Source organism: Anguilla anguilla, chromosome 12 (genome assembly GCF_013347855.1).
Source record: "Anguilla anguilla isolate fAngAng1 chromosome 12, fAngAng1.pri, whole genome shotgun sequence".
Taxonomy (NCBI): Eukaryota; Metazoa; Chordata; class Actinopteri; order Anguilliformes; family Anguillidae; genus Anguilla; species Anguilla anguilla.
Genome location: NC_049212.1, coordinates 13,211,313 through 13,234,568, shown reverse-complemented (window position 1 = coordinate 13,234,568; position 23,256 = coordinate 13,211,313). Strand labels below are relative to the sequence as shown.

Here is a 23,256-nt window from a genome sequence, read left to right as displayed (position 1 = left end):
CAAACGAATCTCATAAAAAAGAAAAAATGTTTGAATTTTCTTCCATCAGAATTAAAACATTTCTTAAAAAAATTAAAACAAACCAAATTATGGGCCAGTGACTTATTGTAACAGATGTTGTAAGTGTACGCTCTTTGTAGTGAAATTTCATGGCTTTTGATCAAATTGCTTCAAAGTAATTTGGGAAAAAAGAGAAAATTATTACAATTCTGCCATTCTCCCCTATTCTATATATCTTCATGATCTCAAGTGGTAATGACATTCTCCGACCATCAGTAATTTGAAAATAAAGTATACAAACAAAAGATTCTTTTTTTTTATTTTCTTCTTATCATTTCATGTATTAAAATACTGGACTAAGCAATAAATGTTCAAGCCAATTCTAAAATATCCACCATAAAGATACGTTAGACTACTCAATTGTGTTGGTATGAACTAATACATATAGGAATTTGTAATGATTATTACTTGTTTAACTCAAATGCTAATTATTTCTACATTCTTGTTTTATGGTGACATTACGTTTATTACGCATTACATTTGCTATGAAATATAATGCATTAATCATCAAACACTGTTTATAAAGGCAGTTTATCCATAATTTGTGAGTACTGTAGCTATGATTTTAACTACAGTCAATTAAAATGAAAAGATTGTTCAAGTTGTGTTTATTGTCATTCTTGTCATTACAGATGGCCGTAAGAAAAAGAACAAAAGACAGTACACCTGGGACTACAGTGCAATAAAAGAACAGCCATAAACAATTAAAAATAACTACAGCATAAAAAATTATAAAAAATAAAAAAGATAATGAACAATAAATGCAAAGTATGGGTGTAAATATAAATATAACGCATCATAAATGTCACACGGTCAATAATTTTATGTACACTGCTGCTGAAGTGGCCATTTCAGGTCTGTATACACAATTCAGTCCTGTATCATGTGAATGGAGCAATTCGACATTCCAAAGATATATATATATATAATATGTTTTAGAGCAAGACAAGAAACTCTGTTCTAGAAATAATTCTCTGATATACGGCATTATTTTTATTTATAATGAGATCATACATCATTTTAAGCAGTCATCTGTCCTTGAAAAGTATGGTTTTCGGAGTCAATTTTAGCAAGGATTGTCTGCTAGATGACCAAAAAATCATGATGTCCCCATCTGTATGAATGGAGCAACCTGGATTTCTACTATTCCAGTTAGTTTGTTACCTCAACTGTAACCTGCTCAACTCAATTTAATTGCTTTTTTTTATTACACTTCTGTTACATTTCATTCTTCTACTACTTTACACCAGACCAGCCAGAGGTGGATGGGCTCCATTCTATAGCCATCAAGGAGTTTTTTCTCATCACCGTTTGAGGACTGTTACATTTATACTGACGCTCCCATATGTATCCTGCTTCTGGGATTTATTTCAAAGTCAAATTGTACAGCATGAGAACCGCTGATTAGCAATTGATTAGGCTGTGATTATGCACAGATGCATGGGAAATTCCTAAAATGAGCTATGCGATGGCCTGTGCTTTACACCTTAAACAAGGTCTGAGCAGGTGGGCAGCGAAAGGCGCAAATGGCAGGGTCAACTGAACTTAAATTTCGATGAGTTGCATCAAAATTGCACTGTGCCATGTGATATTGACTGACACACCCCCTGCAGCGGCTCCCCTCCCAGCGAGTCACAAAATTAGCGAATGGCACAGTCACGTCAAAATCGTGATGAAAATGCCATTTCGCCAGTGCGAAAGCTCGCAACATGCCATGCGCCAGCCAGCAAATAGAGCCCAAAATTTCAATGTCACTTTGGTTCTACTGTGTTACATAACTATTCAATTCATGAAATTTGTATAGATAAATAAATAAATGAATGAATGAATGAATAAAATAGTGTGCGAAGGGGGGTGCAAAAGAGAGAGGAAAAAAATCTTTATCAGCATCATTTTTCCCATCGTATTATGCTGTTAACCTGACAAGCATAAGGGCAGATAAATTAAGAATAATGTGTGGGGAGCCCCGGCAGTTTAGGGACCCCGTCATTCATCTTAATCTTCAGATGGGAGCCTCAGCCCTTCAGAGACGTCGCTGATCCACATTACATTAAAATTAATGAATAAATATTCAGCCGGCATTTAAATGCCGTCTTAAAATTCATGAGCAGAAATAACAGTCTGGAGACACGTTTAAGTGCCGTTTATAAATCAAACATTAGCTAACCAAACTGAAAATAACCAATTAAGAAGAACAAAACGCTAACAAAACAAAACCGGAATAAATGTCACGTCGAGTAGCAACAAGTGTCCAGTTCCGAGCTTTAACGATGCAGCAGCTCCTGAAGCTGCACTGGTCAGGTTATGTAGAACTACCAGGGCCAGACCAAATCAGACCCAAAGTAGGGTGCCCGTGTAGTCAGGGAGCTGCGAACGTGTGATTGGGGGATTTGGAGGACAGCGGGTCAGCACATGAGCATGGAGAGAGGGCAGTTTCATCATCAGCTCTGTGACTTTCCATTTATACAGATGGAGAGCTCAACGATGCGATTCAGGGTAAGCACGAGGCTCAAGGGCACAAAGAGTAGAGAGAATTTGGCTGCAGGTACAAATGAGTAGTTAGTTTACTGGGTTATAGTTTGTTATTCAAACAAGCTTCACAATATTCATGCGAAGTAATCATATTCAGTCAAATGTAAAACAGCATAATTATGGTTTGAAGGAGACATTATGCCATTATGTACCATGCCTGTCAAGCAACTGGGTAGCCACATGTGTGAAAGCAAACACACGTTTATGGCTAATAAAACAAGGCCGGATCTATATCCAATTACTGCCACAAGTACTGCATGGCTGGAGACATATTGTCCATGTCAAACTCTCCATTCCCCTGACAGTAGACCAGCTAAGCCATGCAACAGGCAGAGAGAGAGAGAGCAAGAGAAAGAGAGAGACAGAGACAGAGAGAGAGAGAGAGAGAGAGCAAGAACTGAACAATTATCTCAATCAAGTGCAACAGATTGTAGGCATTCAGACTGTAATGATTTGTAAGGACCATTAATTGATTTACTGCAGCAGAGCCATTCTTTACCTGATGTTAAATGAGACCATGAACCACACAAAAACTATTTTTAATACAAAGTTGTGTTTGATTAGGGCCATTTTATCTGACGGACTGAAAAATTCAGAGCTGACCTTAGAGAAGAGTTCTCAAGTTGCCAGCAGTCTCATTCCTTCAAAAGTTGGAGTGCATGCAAGAAAATATGACGTGCAAAAATTGAATTTTGACATCACATTGGACATGGTAAGAAATTTAAATTATGAACCGGTGCCTGATTGGTAAGAACTGATATATCAATAAGGTCCTAGACAAATGGTGCTGCTATTGGTATTTACACCACATAATTCATTCATGACATCCACTTCAATTCATTCTAACATAACTTAAAAGCGCAAAGAAATTTTGCTTTGATTGCAAAAAAAAAAAATCCATAACCAGCAATCGAATGAAACACTTACAAATACAACATGCCATAAGCAAGAAGCAGTGCAGTGTTTTGACTACTTGAGCAAAACGGCTGCTCATGCAGTAAAGTAGCAATTCAAGTCGAACACCCAAGCCCAACCCATTCACCATCGCTAGACGAGGAGTGACATGGGAGCAAATCGCAAAATGTCACAGGGCTGTCACCACGTTTGTAGTGAAAGACTTGCAGCCCTTCAACATAGAGGAGTCCGGTTGGTTTAGGCATTGCTTGATACGCAATACACCAAGTGGTTGGTTAGCTAATGTTAGTTAGCTAGCATAAACATATTTTTTTAACGAGTGCTTCCCCTAGGATTTTTTCAGGCAGCAGTGCATCGGCCTTGCAAGGATACAAACCACACACACACACACACACACACACACACACACACACACGTGTACGCACACGGCTGATTACTGGAAATTTACTACAGCTGATTCATGCCTAACAGATTCACCTATGTCCATGCTAGCATCTCACACATATCATAAAGCCAGTCATCCATTCCACAGTACGGATTGGTCGGGCAAGGAAACAACACCGCAAGAGACTCCCATAATGCCCCCTGAAAAACAGACAAAGCCGAAGCCGTCGCACATGACAAGCTAACTTAAGAGCGAAAGTAAATTAGCGCAACCGTTTATGCAAATGTCATGCTCGAATATGAGCAGTATGCCAAAAGATCTATATTCTACTGATAGTAGTGTCGAGGAAAAATTTGCCTCAAAGCATAGGTTTAAAAACATTCTCGCATTAACAGCAGAAATTCAACAGCGGTACCTTCATCTAAGGGAAACGCTGAACTAAGCTAAGTTTGAACTCAGTATGAGCTGATGCAACCCTGTCCTGTATTTCTTCTCGTTAATTATATTTTTTCCACTGTAGGGAAATGACCATGGGTCTGAACCCCAATTACCACCCCCCTTCCAGGGACACATTCGTTAGCTTGTGAGAAGCTCAAGAACTATAGTTATGTTCTGCCAAAAACAATAAAACAACTTTTAAATCTTTACACAACATGACGTTTTTTGCACCAAATTATGGAGAGTAGTATTGATAAGTATATATCAATATCGATACCGGTATCGATAATAGCCTAACGATACCCATCCCTAGTGTAGACCAGCTGACAAACTGTTAGCATCTCCACTGCCACTCAAATCTCAAGTTTGTGTAACACACTGGAAACTAGGAAAGCTTCAACTTCCTCACTCTGACATATCTTACAGGGGCGTGTCCATTAGGATACATAACGTGGCTAATTTAGCGACCAGCCGCGGATGCTGGCGGTCTTTCAAGGCCATTAAACTATCAACAGGTTTGGGCTTTCTCTGGCCTGATAAGATTGTATTTTCGCTTTCACTTACAGCCTATGCTCACGTACAACCTCTGGAGGTATAATATGTCTGTACAAATTGCTTTTGGAGTTGAACTGTATGTTCTTGCTTGAGACCACACATTCCCGAATGGCCCGTACCAGCCGTTTTAATGCCACCAGAAACTTGGGTAATTGTGAAAGATATCTTTTAATCCACACAAACATTGTCAGGCCAATAAAAAACATACACAAATGAAATAATACAAAATAATACAAGAACTATGGGTAAACTATGGAAAGTGAACCCTGTAGCTGTCTGTCCACAACAATCACTGAAACTTGAGTCTGTATTTGATGATTGTAATAACTGTTATATGTCATTCCTGCTCCCACTCACACATTATAGAAGGAATGATGGTACCAATAGATTAATTCACTCACATAAAGCTATAGTGAGCTGTGACCATTAGCTTGGAACTCTCAATTACACAATAGCTAAGATAAGCATTTTTCGTTGGTGACAATGCATGTAGGTCCATAACACATGTGCCAAATGTGAAATTAATGATGGGATACTTTGAAAATCTACTGGCTCAAAAGGACTGCAACATTTTCAGTTGTTGACTACTGGTTTCCGACAATGACTTAAGTTACTGAGGAAGGACCACATCTCCACCATTGCCGATCAATACAGCCATAATATAGAATATGAGCTCTCTTCCTTGTACGCTGCAATTTCCAACCTCTTTAACTACACACATTTTCAGGTTCCTCTGGTTTATGGACCGACCACCTGCATGTCGCAGAGCATCAATACAAGACAACGAGCCAAACAAGAAACAAGCCTTTTACTTAATTTGATCATTTGGAGATCACATGACACTATGACCCGTTTTTGAGTAACAAATCCTGCCTGCTATAAGAGGCCAGTTAATACCGCGAGCTGAAGCCAACACAGCAGGAGAATATGGATAGCAGGCAGATTCATTGCATCGGACAGCTCCCCTAATCACGGTCTGGAAGCCAGTGACGGTGGGATTGTTCTCGGCGCTAAATCAGATTGCTGCTTAGTTTATGCCATTGTAAACGAGGTCATTAAGCACAGGCTATGTGAAGCATAACCATAAAATGCATGCAACAAACAAACCAAACAGCATTTGAAATTTAATTACCCTACCTTAACCCTGAGATTCAGTTCGTTGGAGCGAATGGCGTCAATACCACAAACTCCAACTACTTTCTCTGGTGGAATACTTAGGTAGTAAAATTTCTTCCAGATCATAGATGATATCACATTACATCATCGTCGAGTCTCTGCTCACCTGGATAATCCCCACTCCAGTACAGGTGTTTATTTTATGTCCTTCTTGTACAAAGTATTGGTCCAAGTATTACCAGAAAATTAAATGGGCCCTTAAGATTAGACTTGGCAGTGGCTGAATCATCCTGTACCATTTTTGATTGATAAACATATTGAAAGTGTCTATTCGTAATTTTTACGTTTTGGTGGATTTGATGACATCACTAGTGGCAGGTGATCAAAAAAGTTTGTTTTCACCCTCTAATACCAGAGTTCTATTAGAATCTAAGCTGTTAGCAGGAGCACACCGAGTGCTTATTTCTCTTATAAGAAAAAGTGGAAGTGTAATTTGGAGAAAGAAGACTGCCTTGAGACAACCAATAATTTCATCTGACACGTATTATTGAGCAACATATCAAAACCAAATTTTAAAGACGCTTTTTGGATTTTAGGCGCTTGCTCTATCGTATTCAGCATGTACAGTAATGTGCGTCATCACATTTGAGTATTTGGCAAGATTGTCACACCCAACACCACCAGTGGAAAATAGCATATAGAGGAGCAATTACAGAATGCAAACAAACTGAATCAACACTGCTACAAAAATGCTATCATGAAAAGGTATCAAATATGGCATTTTTTAATATGTAAAGAATATGACACTTAAATAATTACTTTAAATTAATAAGACACTTCAGTAATTGTTTTAAATTAATAAGCCACTTCAATAATTGCTTTAAATTAATACAAAACCTTTTTTAGAATATTAACTAGACAAGCAAAAATTGAAGCCAGTGATTTTACACCAAGTGCTTTTGTAATTTTATTTTGAGTAACCACATCCTGGCCTCTGACAGCTGTCTTGCCTCTTGTCTTTCTCTCAACATACACCAAGCCTCCCTTCTGAGTTTCAATTCAGAGAGTAAATAAATAAATAAATAAATAAATCACCCTGGATGAAGACATCTAGAGTAGGCTTTTAGCACGACGGCAGCAGTGATTTCACTTTAACGCGATACATTTTTTAAAGACTTTTTTCCTCCTACTGCTATCAGTGCTGTTCGCCCCCAGGCCTTTCTTGGCTGCCTGCTGTCATGAAAACATAAAGATCTCTGTAACGTCTCTGTCAGCGAGCCGCCGTCGGCTCAGACAACCCCCCCCCCCCTCGCTTCCCTCGCCTGCCTCAAGTGCTGTTTAACATTACCATAAAGACCTCTGGCCACTTTTTACACATCAGCCAGAATATTAACCGCCAGACACTAACACTAGCACGTTACCCGCCAAACAGAAAGGCTAACACTAGCATGTTACCCGCCAAAAAGAAAGGCTTCATATATACTTTTCCGATATCCTGTTTTTGTAAAGCGTCATAGCAGCAGTGTCTCTGTAAAAAGTAGCAGACAAATATCTTTTTTAAGACATTTTTTAAGTTAGACTTTATTGGCCCTGTGGGATCATTTGTCCTCTGCATTTAGCCCATCCTAGTTACAGTGGGAGCAGTGGGCAGTCACAGCGCAGCGCCTGGGGACCAGCTCCAGTTCTGAAGTGCTTTTGTCAGGGCAGTGGCAGGAGCACACCTAACCTGACATCTCTCTTTTGGCGTGGTTGGGACTCGAACCGGAACTTTCGAGACAACAGCGCTAACCACTGTGCTACCGTGCCGCCAGCAAGACAAGGTATGGGATCTGAGGGGACAGGAAGTAAAGAGGACACCCAACAGGAAGGAGTAAATCCAAAGGCAGAGGGAAAATAAACTGCCACATCAGGGAGAATATCCATACCATAGTTGGGTGGGATTCGGTGAAGGTGGACAAACATGACACTCATTTTCGGTGGGATGTTCATCATAACAACATCTTGATATAAGACAGACCTTGGCCGCCCCCCTCTCTCTCTGAGTCCATTGCGCTATTGGGGATCAGTGACAGAGAGCACTGCGGCCACGCCGTCCAAGGCCGTGAGCTCACACGCAAGCCGCTTGCGCACACAGTGCAGTCATCAGAGAGACCCGTCTGAGAGCCCTGCTGTGGAGGCTTACAGACTCACCACCGCGAGTTTCCCAACTGGCCCTGGGGCCCAGCCTAGGTTCAGCGGTGTGTGTGAGTGCAAGTATCAGAGTGTGTGAGTGATCATGTGTACCTGTGCTTCCTTATGTCTCTGTGCATGTGATTGTGTGTGCGTGTGTGGATGGATGTGCAAGTTTTAGTGTGCGAGTGATTTTGTTTTGTGTGTGTTCTTCTGTGCATGTAGCCTACGTGTTTCTGCGGGTGTCAGAGCTTCCCAAATCTGTTCCTGGACATCTACTGTCCTCTTGGTTTTCACTCCAACCCTAACAAAGCACACCTCATTCAACAGCTAATTAATAGAATCAGGTAAAATGGCAAATTAGGGTTGATATGAAAACCTAAAAGATGGTAGAGCTCCAGGAGCAGCCCTGGTGTAAATGCACGTACAAGTGTGTGGGTGTATGCGTGTCTGTGTATGTATATATGAGTGTGTGTGTGTGTGTTTACACACACAGCCTAATCCTTAGCTAAGTAGAGGAGCAATGAAAGTGCTATTGACTGCTAGCTTGACTGATGTGTCCGTAAATGTCAGCACAGAGGCAAATTGGGTCAAGTATTGATGAGGTGAAATTTGATAGTCTCCTTTAATGTTTGTGGATTGAGTGAAATATGATGAGCAGTGGTTTGAAGCCAGGTGTGCTGCCGGCAGTAACCACCTCTGATGGTTACGCATCTGTCAAAACCGCGCAAGTCGCTATGGCGACTCTGGAGCTCCAGCCAGATTTTTTTTTACCTTGAGGGACTCAAGTCGAGACAGAAAGAACAGCTGTGGCTGATGTCAGCTCTATCTCCTGTATGTTTAACTGGCAGAGATTATGAATAAAAAAAGGAAAAAACAACACTCACAAAAACGTTTTTCAAGCACAAAGCATTGGGTATACACATTCATAGCAAAACTACAAATACCACCCTATGCCTAAACTATTAGGTGACTCACACAGGGTTTAAACAAAAGGCAGTCAGACTCCATCATACTCCAGTGGTGACAAGAGACCCAGAGTTCCCAATGTCAGTCAGTGGAACCAGTGGTGCAGAGAGAGAGAGAGGGAGAGAGAGAGAGAGAGAGAGAGAGAGCAAGAACTGAACAATTATCTTAATCAAGTGCAACAGATTGTAGGCATTCAGACTGTAATGATTTGTAAGGACCATTAATTGATTTACTGCAGCAGAGCCATTCTTTACCTGATGTTGAATGAGACCATGAACCACACAAAAACTACTTTTAATACATCGAGCAAAGTTGTGTTTGATTAGGGCCATTTTATCTGACGGACTGAAAAATGCAGAGCTGAGACTGTCCACAAACCTGCACTCGTGCTCTCTCATTCAAAACCTCTGTCTGCACGGTGGATTTTACAGATCCGTAATCTACGTATACCTCTCTACGCCAAAGTCTGAAACCTCTCCCCTTCCCCATTACACCACCCACACCAGCCAAGCATGCGCACACACACAGAAAAACCGTACATCAGTTTTGAGCAGCGCCGTGAATGAGAATATAAGGTGAGGCGGTGCAGAAGGGTGGACTGAGGGGGAGGGGCACAGAGATGGAGCGACTCAAAGGGAGAGAGGGCCATTTCCTGGGCAGAATGAAGGCCGGGACTGGAGTACAGTATCCTCTGACCTCCGCATGCATATTTAATGGAGGTGGAGGAGACGGTATGGGGGGGGGGGGGGGCTGACTGCACTGCACAGTGTGGGGTGGGGGGGAGGGGGGGGTGTAAGCTGAGACCGGGGGAGGAAGCAGACAGCCAGGGAGACAGAGAGGGGAAGCTGACGCGCATACGAGTACCGTCCTCAGCTCCAGCGAGGCAGCGGGAACCTGCCAGAGCCCAGAGATGTGCTGGCTGACCCACTGCCGCTCACATTTGTACACCGTGCTCTCAAAAATATTTTAGGAGGGGGCGGAGTCTTGAAAGATAACTTCACAGTTATTCTGACATTGGCCTCCGTTGTGTGGACGTTCCCTATGGTCTGGTGTCAAATCCTGACTATGCAAACGCTGACTGTGGCCAGTAGCCCCGAGGGCCAGTGCACACAGTGGCCACTGAGGCAGGCCTTCAATATAATGACACATTGCAAACTGGGAGAAAACAATTACACAGACTATGTAAGGTAACGATGGCAAAACCCTAGTATTGGGTGTAAACCTTGGACTCCTACACCTTTTGGACACTTTAAGACTTTGGCGGAGCGTAGGAAGGGAGACCGGCAGGCCGGTCAGCGTTGCCTGGTTAGCCAAACCCACGCTCGCAATTTACGATAACACGGACGATACCCTTTTCCCCAAATTCTTCTCTACATAGAAATCATCCAGATAAGCCGGCGCGAAAAGCCTCGGTAGATTGCAGAGACAGTGAGAGGGGTGGCGAGAGGGCAAATCAATCCGAGTCTCCGCTACCCCCCCAGCCAGCCATACGCAGCTCGCCCTGGAGCTGCAGGAACCCCTGCCACCTCCCATCAATTTCAATCAGCACACAGGCCTGCCTTCCATAGGTCATGGCCTCCATCCAAAACATAACCCAATTACTACACACACAAAAAAAAAAACCCCTCCATAATCTAGCTGTGGAAAAGAACTACAGGGAGCAAGCAACTGAGGACAGAGCAACCCGATAAGAAATAGCAGAATTCAAAAGGGAAGTTTTTTTTATTCCCAATCACTTTAAATGCCTGTGATTTATGCTCGGAGAGGAGGTGTCTACAAATGAACAGCTGTTTTATCAGAACACAGCGTATATGAGGGACACGTTTCAAATATATTGAAACGGACCCTTCTTGTAACGTCCTTTGTTTTTTTTTTCGTGTGACCTCCTATCGCCAGCGGCAACGGGTCCGGCCACGCGGTAGCCGGGAAACGGGGTCTCTTAGACAGGAAGCTCAAGACAAGACGGCCTCTGAAGTGCTGAGCGAGGAGAAATGCAATCCCGGCCGAGGAGGAGGAGAAGACATACAGCCCAGCGCGCTGCGCGGACGGCCGGCTCGCGCATCCGTCTCTTTCCTGCTGAGGCCCAATCGAAATTAATCTGTATTAGTGCGTTTCTGAAACTGCACTGTCATTCAGCACTGGAGACAGAGGTTTTTACAGAGTCCCAATCGAAGGAACATCTAAATCTGTCAAAAGCTCGGTCGTAGCCTCACTATCACTGAATTCCAGCTACCATAAGCTGGCATTAATATAATTGCACATGCACACACACACACACTCACACACACGTATATATATATATTCTTTTTTGTATGTATTAACCAGGAAGGTCACATGAGAAAGAAAAAGAAAGAAAGAAAGAAAGAAAAAGAAAGAAAGAAAGAAAGAAGCCAAAGGCAGGTAAATAACCTGATAGACTGGGGCTGATTAAGTGGGCAGACAGAAACAGAGTGGAGAATTTGATACTGGGGTCAACACCCCTGTGACAAGTGCGACGGGATCCTATCTATCTACAGCGAGTCAGGACCTCAGTTTAACGTCTGGCACAGAAGACAGTGTCTCCTACAGCACGGTGTCCTTGTCTTTGGATTACAGTATCTTCTTCTGCACAGTCCTGAGGGTAGACTGTATCCTATTGGTCCAACAACACCACTTCCTGCAGAAACATCATCTCCCATCCAAGTATTAACCAAGCCTAACCCTGCCTAGTTTACTCCCTATCAGACAACAGGAGAACAGTTACGGTTCATATATCTGCTGGCAAATAGCTTAAAAAGCCCCTGGTCAACAGAACTGTACAATGTTGCTAAAATGAAATGCCTTTCAGTTCTTTTCAGCATTAACGCAAAGGTCACCTTTTTTTTTTTAACAGATTCACTTAGGCATTGATACTGCACACTGATTTTCCCATCGGAAAACGATGCTTTATGAACCCAACAAGGGGGTTGGACCTATCACACACTCCCAAAGGGTCAATGAACCAACCATAGTGGGCTTTTTTTTGCTACACAGAGCAAAGTTTTCTAATTGGTTCAAGTCAGTGATTGACATTACACGGTAACTAAATCCACTACTGGGGTCACAGAGACTCACTATTCCATCACCCACCTGTCCCTTGTGCATCAGGGGTATTGACTACAGATGGTATTGAACACCAGTGCCTCTAAATACATTACTAACAGCTTTACCATGAGATTGCGTATCATTACTAAATTAATTCACAAAGTTGCTGCATGTACACAAAATCACACAACCAACCCAAGTCAACCAGCTATATTACAATGAAATGTAATCTACAGCTTCAAGTGGAGTACGCTTCTCATTAAAACATTACTCCTTAATCACAAGCAAATTAGGCACAGCAGATCAATTAAATTATCCATGCAGCCTGAGCCGTAGATGGGATTAATCTGAGAACAGAGATAAGGGATCCATTCCTTTTTAACAGAACATGAAATGTGCCAGATAATGACAATATCAGAAATATTAGCATATCCCTCACGATTGGCCGACTTTTGACGGAATGTCGCCCCCCTGGGATCCTCGAATCCCTGCGCTCCGGCGGCGAAACCAATTTTAAATCTGACTGCCTCAGCCTTTCCCTGCGTGCTTCCCAGGGACGACCCAGATGCCTCTTAAATAGCATTAACAGCGAGGAAATACAGGAGCCGCCATTTTTAAACGGTGTTAAAGGAGCGACATGAAAGCTGGAGGCTGACACGGAGTCTTTGGCTGACACAGTGCAGCTTACAGGTGGTCAACACCCCAAGCTAAAAAAGCTGAGCGTGCAGATGCAGAAGAGGAGGAGATACAGATAATGGAAATGGCAGCACAAAGAAAGGCTGGTGATTTCACTGTGCGAGAGCTTTGATTGGTGCTGGGGAGGGCCAGAGCAGTTGAGCTGCTGCTGGCGTTCACGGTATGAACAAAGATTACAGTAAGGGCGAGCACCAGGGCTGATTGTACTAAGAGTACTATGAGTACTATGTCTGAATCATTTCACCTCAGCAGACCTGAGTTACAGTCTTTCTTTACATTAGCTTAGTTTAACAATCATGTAGCAGACATGGGTCTTTTGGATTTCTTTTTTTTTTGAAGTTTATGTATTTCTCTGGAAATATTAGAGAAGAAACTCTTTTGACCTCCTCTATTAAATGATGGAAAACGGATTTCCTTCACAGCACTCTTTAGAAGAACAGCCGAGCGCTGCCCTAGACCACCACACCGTGGCACTAAAAATAGCCCGCTTTCCGCGGCGAGCAGCACCAACAGCGTTCACGCCGTTCTCTGCGATCGCCGTCTCTCAGAGCCGTTTCCCGGCAAAAGTTTTCACGCCGTGACCTTGAAGACGGCGCGGCAGGGAAGCGCCACGTCGCCGGCCCGCCCGGCAGGAGAGCTCCGCTCGCCAGAGAAGTTCCCGCTTCAGCCGTTTCCCAAGCAACCGCCGCGACAACGGCAGCTGGGCCGTTAGAGGTGAGCGCAAAACAAGCGCTCGAGACTGCCTCCCCCAAACAGGTCCAGACAGCCTTTGACCAACACCCTTTATGAAGGAGATGAGCAGAGGGGGTGTTGGCATTTCGATCTCACCCCCCCCAGCTGAAGACTAGGAAGAGGCTGATGCATGGCGGTGTGGCATTTACTCAGGTTTGGCAGCCGATGCCCTCTCACTGGGCACACGCCCACATTCAAAGAGGTTCCCGAAAGGCGGTCACATGAGGAGCCGAGAAACGAAGCTCGACGCCTCCTCCAGTCTTCGTCCTTCCATAAAATACCCATGATTCAGCTCCGGCTGTCCCACAATGCCCTGGGCACTAAGCAGGAGGTTTCTGTTGTGTTTGTATTGGGTTTTTTCTTTTTTTTTTCTTCAAAAGAGGCAGAGAGACTGGCTGCAATCCAGAGCTGAGCAGCGCAGCCTAGCACTGGCAAAAAAAAAAAGAGAGAGAGAAAAAAAAGCGCTTTTGCCAGCTGACAGCTTGAGATGGCAGCATTTTGAGCAGAAGGACGGAGCGCCGAACCTCACGTCTTGGCTGTGAGGTACGAGAGCGCGGAGCATATGCAGACGGGTGTGAGAGCGACAGGGACTGGGGGGTGTGTGGAGGGTGCCGCTCCGACCAGAGAGGCACGTGTGACACCCCACCAGGTGCTCAGGTCGCCAGACTGGGGAGCGACCAACAGAGGCCAGCTAAAGGCGGCTGTGATGTTGGGGACATCTTCTCAGACCAGGGAATAACCACTGGAAACCAGCCAACTGGACGCACTACAGTGTGGGTTATTCTATACATAATTTTAACTTTTTCAAACTGCCAGATGACAGGCCACTGAAGATGCTTTTTGAACGTTTATACCCTTTGACCTCACCCTTAGGTGTGTCAGGGGTCCCCTGGTTTGGAAGCTCATCAGTGGTTAACTGGTGATGCTATTTTAGTTTTAATTTTAATAATTGTGGATTATGTTACCATTTGCCCTTCTTGCACATTGACTAGTACATCTTGTACTTTTCTGGGAATGCTCTGTCGGTCCCCTTGAATGAAGTGTGCGTACAAAATGTGCGTGTGTGCGTGTGCGTGCGTGTGCGTGTGTCTTTTACCAATTATTCTATTCTTTGAATTGGCCATTCAATCTTAAAGTTAAATTACTAGTGCTACCAGTAATTTTGGCAAATGTACTATGATGTTGCACTCTGGTTTCTATTTTCTATTGATATAAAAGCAATATCATGGTTCAGAGGCACTGAATTCTGTACCATTCAGCAATACAGTGCTCTCGCATGATTTGCAGCCAAACAAATGGGAAATAATCCCTTAGCCAGGTTTAAAACACAGTGGCATTGTATTTTAGTGTTACAGTGTAGTAAAGTATGTCCTTTTCTGTCTGATTGGTCAAGCAGAAATTATCCCCCAGTGGAATTACATATTATTATTCTTATTATTATTATTTATAATTCAAAGACTATGATAACACTTGATTCCTTTAAAACAATAGACACAGAACAACACAAACTTTTTTTTTTGATTTCCTCAAATATGTGAGTAAATATTCTCAATGACACCTGGAGAGCAGTCGCCTATACTACACTGCAGCCGATTCACGGGAGACCCTTAAGAGGCGCGCCTCCCCCTGGACACAGGTGGAAGTGCAAGGTTAAGTAAGTCCATGAATACAAGATATCTTTCTTTTTAGAAAAGGAAAAAAGATCTGCTAAAATAAATATTCCCACACTATTTTAAAACCATAGATTAAAGTTCCATATTTCCACTCAAAACTGGAACGAATAACGCAGGGGGCGTTCTGGAAATGAGAAAGATGCATCCAATTGGCAGTCCTCAGCAGCACGATCATTACACATCCTCGGGCAGAGCCACAGCAAAATGCAAATACAGACAGAGATGCGTTAACATCAGTTAAGCAAGAATAAATTAACGGGCGTCGTTTCACGAGGGAAAAAAGAAGAAAAATGCGGAGATTTACTGTAATCTAGTCCTTCCAGCATTCCATTTTCAAAACTGCATAGATCTATATAGCCCAAGTTGTTATTCAAATGAATCTATCTTAATTAATAGTGTCGACTTACAGGATAAAATACAGTTATCTACCTTAATTTAATTATCTGCCTATCAACCGTAAATAAGACATTTTAAATACAACTCATGTTCAACTTTAATGCAAAAGTTCAGTTAAACAGCCTTAACTAATAAAATAATCATATACTCCAAACATAACCGTACAAAGAGATCGATCTATTGAAGATGTTCAAAAGCAGCTATTACGGCTTTGCGCGTTTATTATAATAGAGATTAGACATCAAATTCCAGCAAAGACACAAAGTAGGATAAACCATGTATTCATTGCAAAAGCCCATCATACCAAAATATAAAATCTGCAAATATATTCTACCAAAGTAGATAAGACATTTAGGCTACTAATTACACGACAATTGCATGCCCGTTAAAGACAATTAAATAAATGTCGGTTGCAAAAAGTCTAAAAATTCCAACAAAATAAATGTTTAAAAAGCTAAAGGCAAGCGATACATGCTACAGGAGTTGTAACTTGAGCAGCGACTGGTATTAAATATTGCACTTCAACTCACCTTGAGCTGCCGTTCCTCGGGTGCTGAATACACTTGCTATCAAAGTAGCCACATACCAAATCATAGTACTATCGCCAACCAGAAAGAAACCTCATTATATCTCAAAGTGCCCCTTTCAATAAATCTTTCATAGCCGAGCCCTTTTGACGGCGAACGCACAATCTCCCACTGACACCCTTTTATTCATGCCCCGTGCACGTTTTCTTCAGCGCGTCCCTTCATTCCTTTCCCACCCCTTCTCTCCTTTCGCATCCTCTCTCCGAGACAGAGCACCTGCACCACTGAGGCGATCGCTGCTCCAGCAATTTTTTTAAAGGCAGATACGGTGAAACCGAACTTGGGGATTGTAAGGGTTCGGTCTGCCTCCGCTACGTTCTCATTGGATAGAGTGAGGAGATTTGTGGGCGTGAATCGGTCCCTCCTCCTACAAACCCACTGTCGGATGCCAGGAGGACAAGGCGAGCCTTGATTCAAGGTGAGTTGGAGCGTGCGGTTGCCCAAGAGCCGCAGTATCATGCGCAATGACAGAGCTGGGTTCGGATCTACCCGTCCCGTCGTCCTGGCTCCTTTGTCTCGAATTTTCAAGCAAAGGGAGAGCGTTTGAGAGCAATATTAATGCAACCATTCACCTGTGCAGGCTATTCAATTTTCTTATTCAGACAAAGGAGAACTCGCTCCTGGTAATGGCAGCTTCTAATGAGAGCATCCTACCCTTTCTTAGGGTAAATGGCCGTAAATATGAGTTTTGGGGAAACTGGTCAGCTCTGTATTTAAATTGTGGTCACACTTGAAACTAACTAAATTGGTGTACAACTGGAACAATTCTATTCTTAAATAGCCATGAAAATGTGCATATAATTATATATTTTAAATGTATTATATACATACATATATATATATATGATTGTTAGGTGAGTGAGAAGTCACTGACTTAAATGGACCAGTAACATGCATAGAACATGTTTTACATGTAGCAACAGACAGTGAAATATGTCGCCCATCTGACAAAATGACAATCAATCAGCTGTATGCAAAATGTGCTCTGTGCCGTTTCATAATGCAGCTGACAAGCTGCAGGCAGGGGTGCTGTAAGCACACCACAAGCACACAGTCATTGAGACATGCTTGTGAAAATGCAAAAATGCCCTTCACATTCACACATCCTCACTTTTTCAGACTGAACCAGGAAACGGTGTCAGTCAGTCAGGTCTGATGTTGTGCCGCATGGCTGTGATGGAAACTCGCTCTGTTTGTACGGTGGGCTGGATCAGCTGTCAGTCAGCGTCTCTGCGTGGACATCACGATTCTATTGTTTAATACCGTAGTGTGAATTCACTAACAGCCGGTAACAAATGTGTACTACCGTTTGGAATCATTTGTGTGTTTGTGTGATTGAGTACATTTGTGATCACCTGTGTGGTTTTTATTCAGTGAAGACAGAAATTGTATGTTTCAGATGATAACCTCTACCATTTCGTAAAGATTTGGCGTTCTTCATTTTCCCAGCCAGCCCATTTATACAGGTGACACCTGATTCCATGACATATTTTGTCCATTGATGTTTTACAGGAGTATTTAAGGTAAAAGCCAAGCACCTGAGGGTACACCAGCACAGACGGTTTCACCATCAACTGAGAATGTAGATATCAGGTCAGACGTTCTACATCATTATTTCAGCTTCTCTTTATTTTAAAATGGAGTTGATGTATGAAAGGTACATGCGCAAAGTATTGATGTGTCCAATTATTTGACTCCCAAAATAAGTAGTTGGTGTCAATGTTCAAGAGCTCTTCTGCAGCACTAATTGATAAGACTTTCTAAATAAAGTGAATTTTTAGAAAGTTCCAGTAATGTTTTGTTTTGTGTCAAATTAGCACTGAGAATACAGAGCAAAATAAAATAAAATGGATTCGTTGTCCATTATATTCTATTCATCGGCCACATACTGTATGCTAAAAGCAGATCTCACAATATGTCATGCAAGATTCAAGTTCAAGTAAGCCTAGTTCCTGCAGTGGTTGTGACCATTTCTCACAATTTGTCATCAGATTGCTCCACCCAGAATATTGTCTCACTCCAGGTGGGGTAGCTCATGTAAACACTATGAACCACCCCACACTGGAGAATGTAAGAATTTACAATGACGCAAATCAACACAAGCAAACAATGTATTACTGTCTTTAGATAATCCACGACCAAGATGGCTAATAACAGTTATTTTTACTAAAATAAAATAATTCAGATATACATTGCATTTTGTTGAAATTGTGTAGTAAAGAAATAAGCCCACATATCAATAAAAAATGCAAATGACATTTTTCAATTTTGTTATTTTACTTAAGTGTAAAGCACAAATTTTGTTATTAGTTACAGGGCCAGTAAAATGGCTGACTCGATTCCACCCTTACATGCAATTTGATTACAGCAAGTGATCTGGACAGTAATAGATTAAAATGGCACAATGAATGAAATCTCATTTCAAAAAGAGCAGAGAAAGATGACTTTTTTAAGTTCCTAATTCTGTTTTCAAGTTTTCTATTTTGTGCAAGTTAACTGGTAATTTTACATGGAGCGCTCCATGAATTATTGTCTGAGAACGGTTTTTGCTTTACTGAACATTTTAGACAATATTTCTAATGGAAACTTTGGTGTATTGCCAATCCCATTAACTCTAAATATGCTATCCTCAGTGCCTGTTCATTGTATAGAGCCTAAGAGAGGTCTTTTCCATTTTACACATACTGTACCTTACACAGAGAAGAACTCCACTAGCCTTCTGCTTTTTATTGCTATTTTGAAGTTGTGTGGGTCTCAGAGAGAAAGAAACATAATTAAATTAGATTTTACTTTTTGAAACACCTTTTTTCCATCAGATGCTCTCAAAGATAAAGTGGGTTGAGGGGACCCGTAAGTGAAGGTCTTAGGTGGGGGTCCTAAGTGGGGGTCCTAGGAAAAGCACATGCTCTCAATGCAATGATGAGACCGTTGGTGTAGAACACTGTGCCTGGCAACCGGCTTCATGTCCTTTCTACCCTTTGCCTGGAAATTGGATGAAATTTCCATTCATCCACTTGCACCTGTCATTCTATACAATATTTTTGCACTGAACTTTTATCATATTTCTATTTTTTTAGATTATACATAAGAAAAAAAATATGTCTTTGTCCCAAACATTATGGAACTCGCTGTATGTATATACACATACTAAAGTTTTACCAAAACCTTTTGTTTCCAAGGTTAATGGATGATAAGCCAATGAAGAAAAAAACATTTCTTGGCTAAAGCCAGAATCATTTTAATAATCTTTGCTTTTCAATCTGACCCCAGTTTTATGTGATACCCACTGAAAATACAGAGTAATTGCCAGATTTAAGACTTAATTTAATATAATTTAATCATTTTTGAGGCAACGTGTCAAGATATTCCAGTAGCAAGTGGGAAATTAAGCAAAGTAAACATAAATCATTAAATTCTGACATCCCTGTTTTGGGAGCCAAGATAAGCATGGAAATCTAATCAGACAAATAGAAAAATCTTATTCGATTTTATAGCATTATATTTTAATGCTATTAAATCCAGTTTCACAGATGAATGGCTTAATCTCAACTCTGGACCTTAATGCAAAGGCCACACACTGTGACTCTTTTTGACTTGACCATTGTGGAACAATATAAACAAACAGTAATTACGGCTCGCTGATTTTTGCCATAATACAAGATCATTTGTAGGCTGCACAGTTGACAGTCCGCTCCCCGGTTTACAGCCCTGGCAGCATTTAGACCAAATAAATTACAATTGATTCCATGCTGCTGGTGGGGTCAATAACATTAATTCTTAAATTAGTAAGACAAATAGAAGCTTACCTCTGTCTGAGCTCTTTCTTTTTTTGTGTGTGTTGTACTCTGCTTATGGTTTATATCTAACCTTGCTTATGGTATACATTGTCTGAAGAAAAAAAAAAAAAACAGGCGCCAGTTGCACCAGCTGGGCACTAAAAAAAGGTCAGTCATAAACAGCCAAGTCAGCTACAGGAAGTGGTCCAGACTCCAGACAAAAAGCCCTAGAAAAAGAGTCTGGAGATAAAAGAAAGGTATTTTCTTAAATGAAGTGACCTACTCAATCCAAAGTGTTCCATGAGTACACCTAGTACTCAACATCTACAAGATGAGTCAGCCATTTGTGGGGATACATGGATGGAAACCCAGTAAACAGGTGCTCATATCTTTCTACAAGGACATTAAAGTCTCACTGCTAGTCCAAACCCTATCAGTGTAACCTTTTAACATTTGCTGCAAAAATAGCCTACAAATGGAAGGCCTTACTGTGTTTCAAGCCACATACTGCACAGGGAGGGCCATTTCAGTCAGTGGGGTACCTCCTGCCTCATCATGCGAGAGTGACTTTGGTCAGTTGGGCACCTGTGCTCGGGCAGTGCCAGCCTCATTAGCCTCCTTGCGGGGTCCTAGCTATGGGCTATCGGCCAGCTGGTCAAATATATTCTAAACTGGACAGAACTGCCCTTATTCAGGGAAGGAAATGACTGACTCAAGAAATGGCTGACATTTTGATTAGCAACATAAAAAATGCATTTGGTTTGGTGTTCCTCAAAACAGATACTTCAATTAAAACATTTCCCATAGCCAGTCAGTAGCTATAAAAGCTTCTCAAATTAAATATAATGTCTCACGTGTCTCAATGTCTCAAATTGAAAATAATTTTATAAAGAAATTTGAAAATCTTTAATTTATGGAATGCATACCAAATAGCTCTGAAATAAATCACTCAAACAAATCTTCTACTACTGTTAAATTGATACTAGATGGATAACCTGGTCAAGCAGCAAACCTTTGCCTCATTCAAAATCTTAAACAAAATTCTTTCCATTGTTTCTGACTAGATTGTTTTGTTGCAACACTACTAGTTATTAGCTAAATATCAGTACAGTAAATTGCAGCAAATATTACTGTGTAATATTATTCCCAAATAGTTCAGTGTATCACAACCAGAAAATGCATATTTGCTCCACAGATGCTGAGAGGCTCAAGTCTACAACAGAGAGTATGGCTGCATGCATGATGAGTTCTCAGAGCAATGACTGCTCGTCTCATCTGGGGGACTGCACAGTGAAGACAAGCAATGGCTGGATGCCCACATTCTCAGACACGTGGACCAACTGGTGGTGCATGTTACAGAAACACAACAGGAATTCCTAATTTGTAGAAACAAGAGAAACGTATGGGGAGAGAAAGATGCAGAAAAGAAACTGCACCTCAGGATCCAGCTACAATGACTCTGACAAATCTACACCCAGTAAAGATACGCAAATGGACACATGCTTTAATAAGGTTAGGTTTAGAAGCACACTTGATCTGTCATTTCATATATTACTGTACACGATTTACTTATCAGAAACCCATCAAGAATGATTTTACTAATGAAGTACATATATTAAAGCTTACATATAGGATACAGAGTGCAGTTTACTCTAGAGAAGGTGTGCACACAAGGAATCTCCATAATAACCCTGCAGTAAACTCATCACTCAGGACAAAAATAGTGGTGTTTAAATTAGACTTCATACCGTCTGTGCAGGAATAGCAGAAATTAGCAAAATTTTGTGTTACCATCTGTCTCCAATGAGAAAAAACATGCTGCCCTCATCGATGCATGATTCCCAGCTCTATATAGGTCACTTCATCTCTAGGCACTGCACATCACTGCAGAAACCAATCCTAAAATATATCATGGTTCACTATGTCCTGAAAAGAAAATCGCAAACAGGGCTCCTGCATGGCTCACTCAGGAAAGGATCTCAGACGCAGTGAGTCCTACGGCTGCAGGTTCGAGGCAGAGCTGTCGCCATCTGACTATAACTGGGCAGGACACTCTCCTTGTGCTGCCAGGGGTAGGGTGGATTTTGCTAAGTGGGTTAATTCCTCTATCAACACTGCCCAATGGGGTGGCGCATGCTCAGTTGCCCATGGTGACAGACGTGTGTTGACAGTGCTTTTTGCCTGCGTGTGATAAGCTAAGCCACACAACTGTAGGGCTTAAATCCTACATGTACTCTTTTATTTACATTAAGAGTGGTATTTTGTTTAATCCGGCCTTTGTTCTTCCAGTTACAGTACTTTAACCGAACCGTTTTGTTCAATCTTACCTGTGCTCTGTAGAGCGCTCTGTTGACCAGGAGCAGACAGCCTGGGTCTGTGAGCGCAGTCTCGCCTGTGCCGCAGCTGTCAGCTGTTTCCCCTGTTCTGGCCTGCGTCCATCACTCCGCCCGACGCGGGGCTGCTCGCCGTGCCGCTCTGCATTCCCGGAAACGGGGGGGTGGGGGGGGGGGAGAAATAGGTCAGTCTGCGAGCAGGTCACATCCCTGGGCCCCCGGGGATGCGTCTGTCTGTCTGTCTGTCTGTGGGCATCGCAGCAATGTCACCTCCGCTCCAGGGGACAACCGTGTTTGTGGGTCTGTCTACATAACAAGGACACAATTGCTATGCCTGTGTGTCTAGCTGTACATAAGACAAACATGACCGTGTGGGTTTGTGACAAGTGAAGAGTGACATGGCATATACATACATGCATTACTACATATGCACGGTCTGTCTGTCTTCATATAACAAGGGTATTGCTACTTTAGGGTTACCCCCAGCGCTTTATAGATGTGGCACACCTCCCCTAAATTACCCAGTGCCTCCCCCATCATTAAGGGGAAAACGCAGGAATAGCCCCTTGCTACATTGTTATAAAACATAAAAAACGGACTTACGATTACATTTATGATGCAACAACCACCTGCCATCATTTAAAAACACATGGATTTTGTTACTATTTCTGGAGGAAACACTGTACTGTACTGAAACAATTTCTTGGGGAAACACTGTACTGTGTCTATCTGTAAAACATATTTATATTACTTGTGTCATTGTACATGACAGTGAGTTCTCTGTAAAAAGTGGTATACAAAATAAATTGTACTGAACAGAACCTGGCTAATATTATTGTACCAGTTTGCCTGTGTAGAACT

General features: G+C 42.0%; 1 protein-coding gene and 1 long non-coding RNA gene across 9 annotated transcripts in view; one reads left to right on the top strand and one right to left on the bottom strand.

The window, feature by feature from the left end:
* The window catches only part of igsf9ba (immunoglobulin superfamily, member 9Ba), a 103,682-nt gene extending 87,161 nt beyond the window's left edge, over nucleotides 1–16,521 (bottom strand). For all 8 annotated transcript variants that reach the window (XM_035385447.1, XM_035385449.1, XM_035385448.1 and 5 more), the window contains exon 1: nucleotides 16,230–16,521. In XM_035385447.1, the coding sequence (XP_035241338.1) occupies nucleotides 16,230–16,293 (64 nt within the window). In that variant the 5' untranslated portion in view covers nucleotides 16,294–16,521. The remainder of the gene's footprint in view (nucleotides 1–16,229) is intronic.
* A 54-nt stretch (nucleotides 16,522–16,575) lies between these two features.
* LOC118209795 lies at nucleotides 16,576–21,416 on the top strand. The gene is made up of 3 exons (XR_004761771.1): nucleotides 16,576–16,704; nucleotides 17,799–17,879; nucleotides 21,258–21,416. It is a non-coding gene; the product is annotated as an uncharacterized LOC118209795 (long non-coding RNA).
* The last annotated feature ends 1,840 nt before the right edge of the window (nucleotides 21,417–23,256 follow it).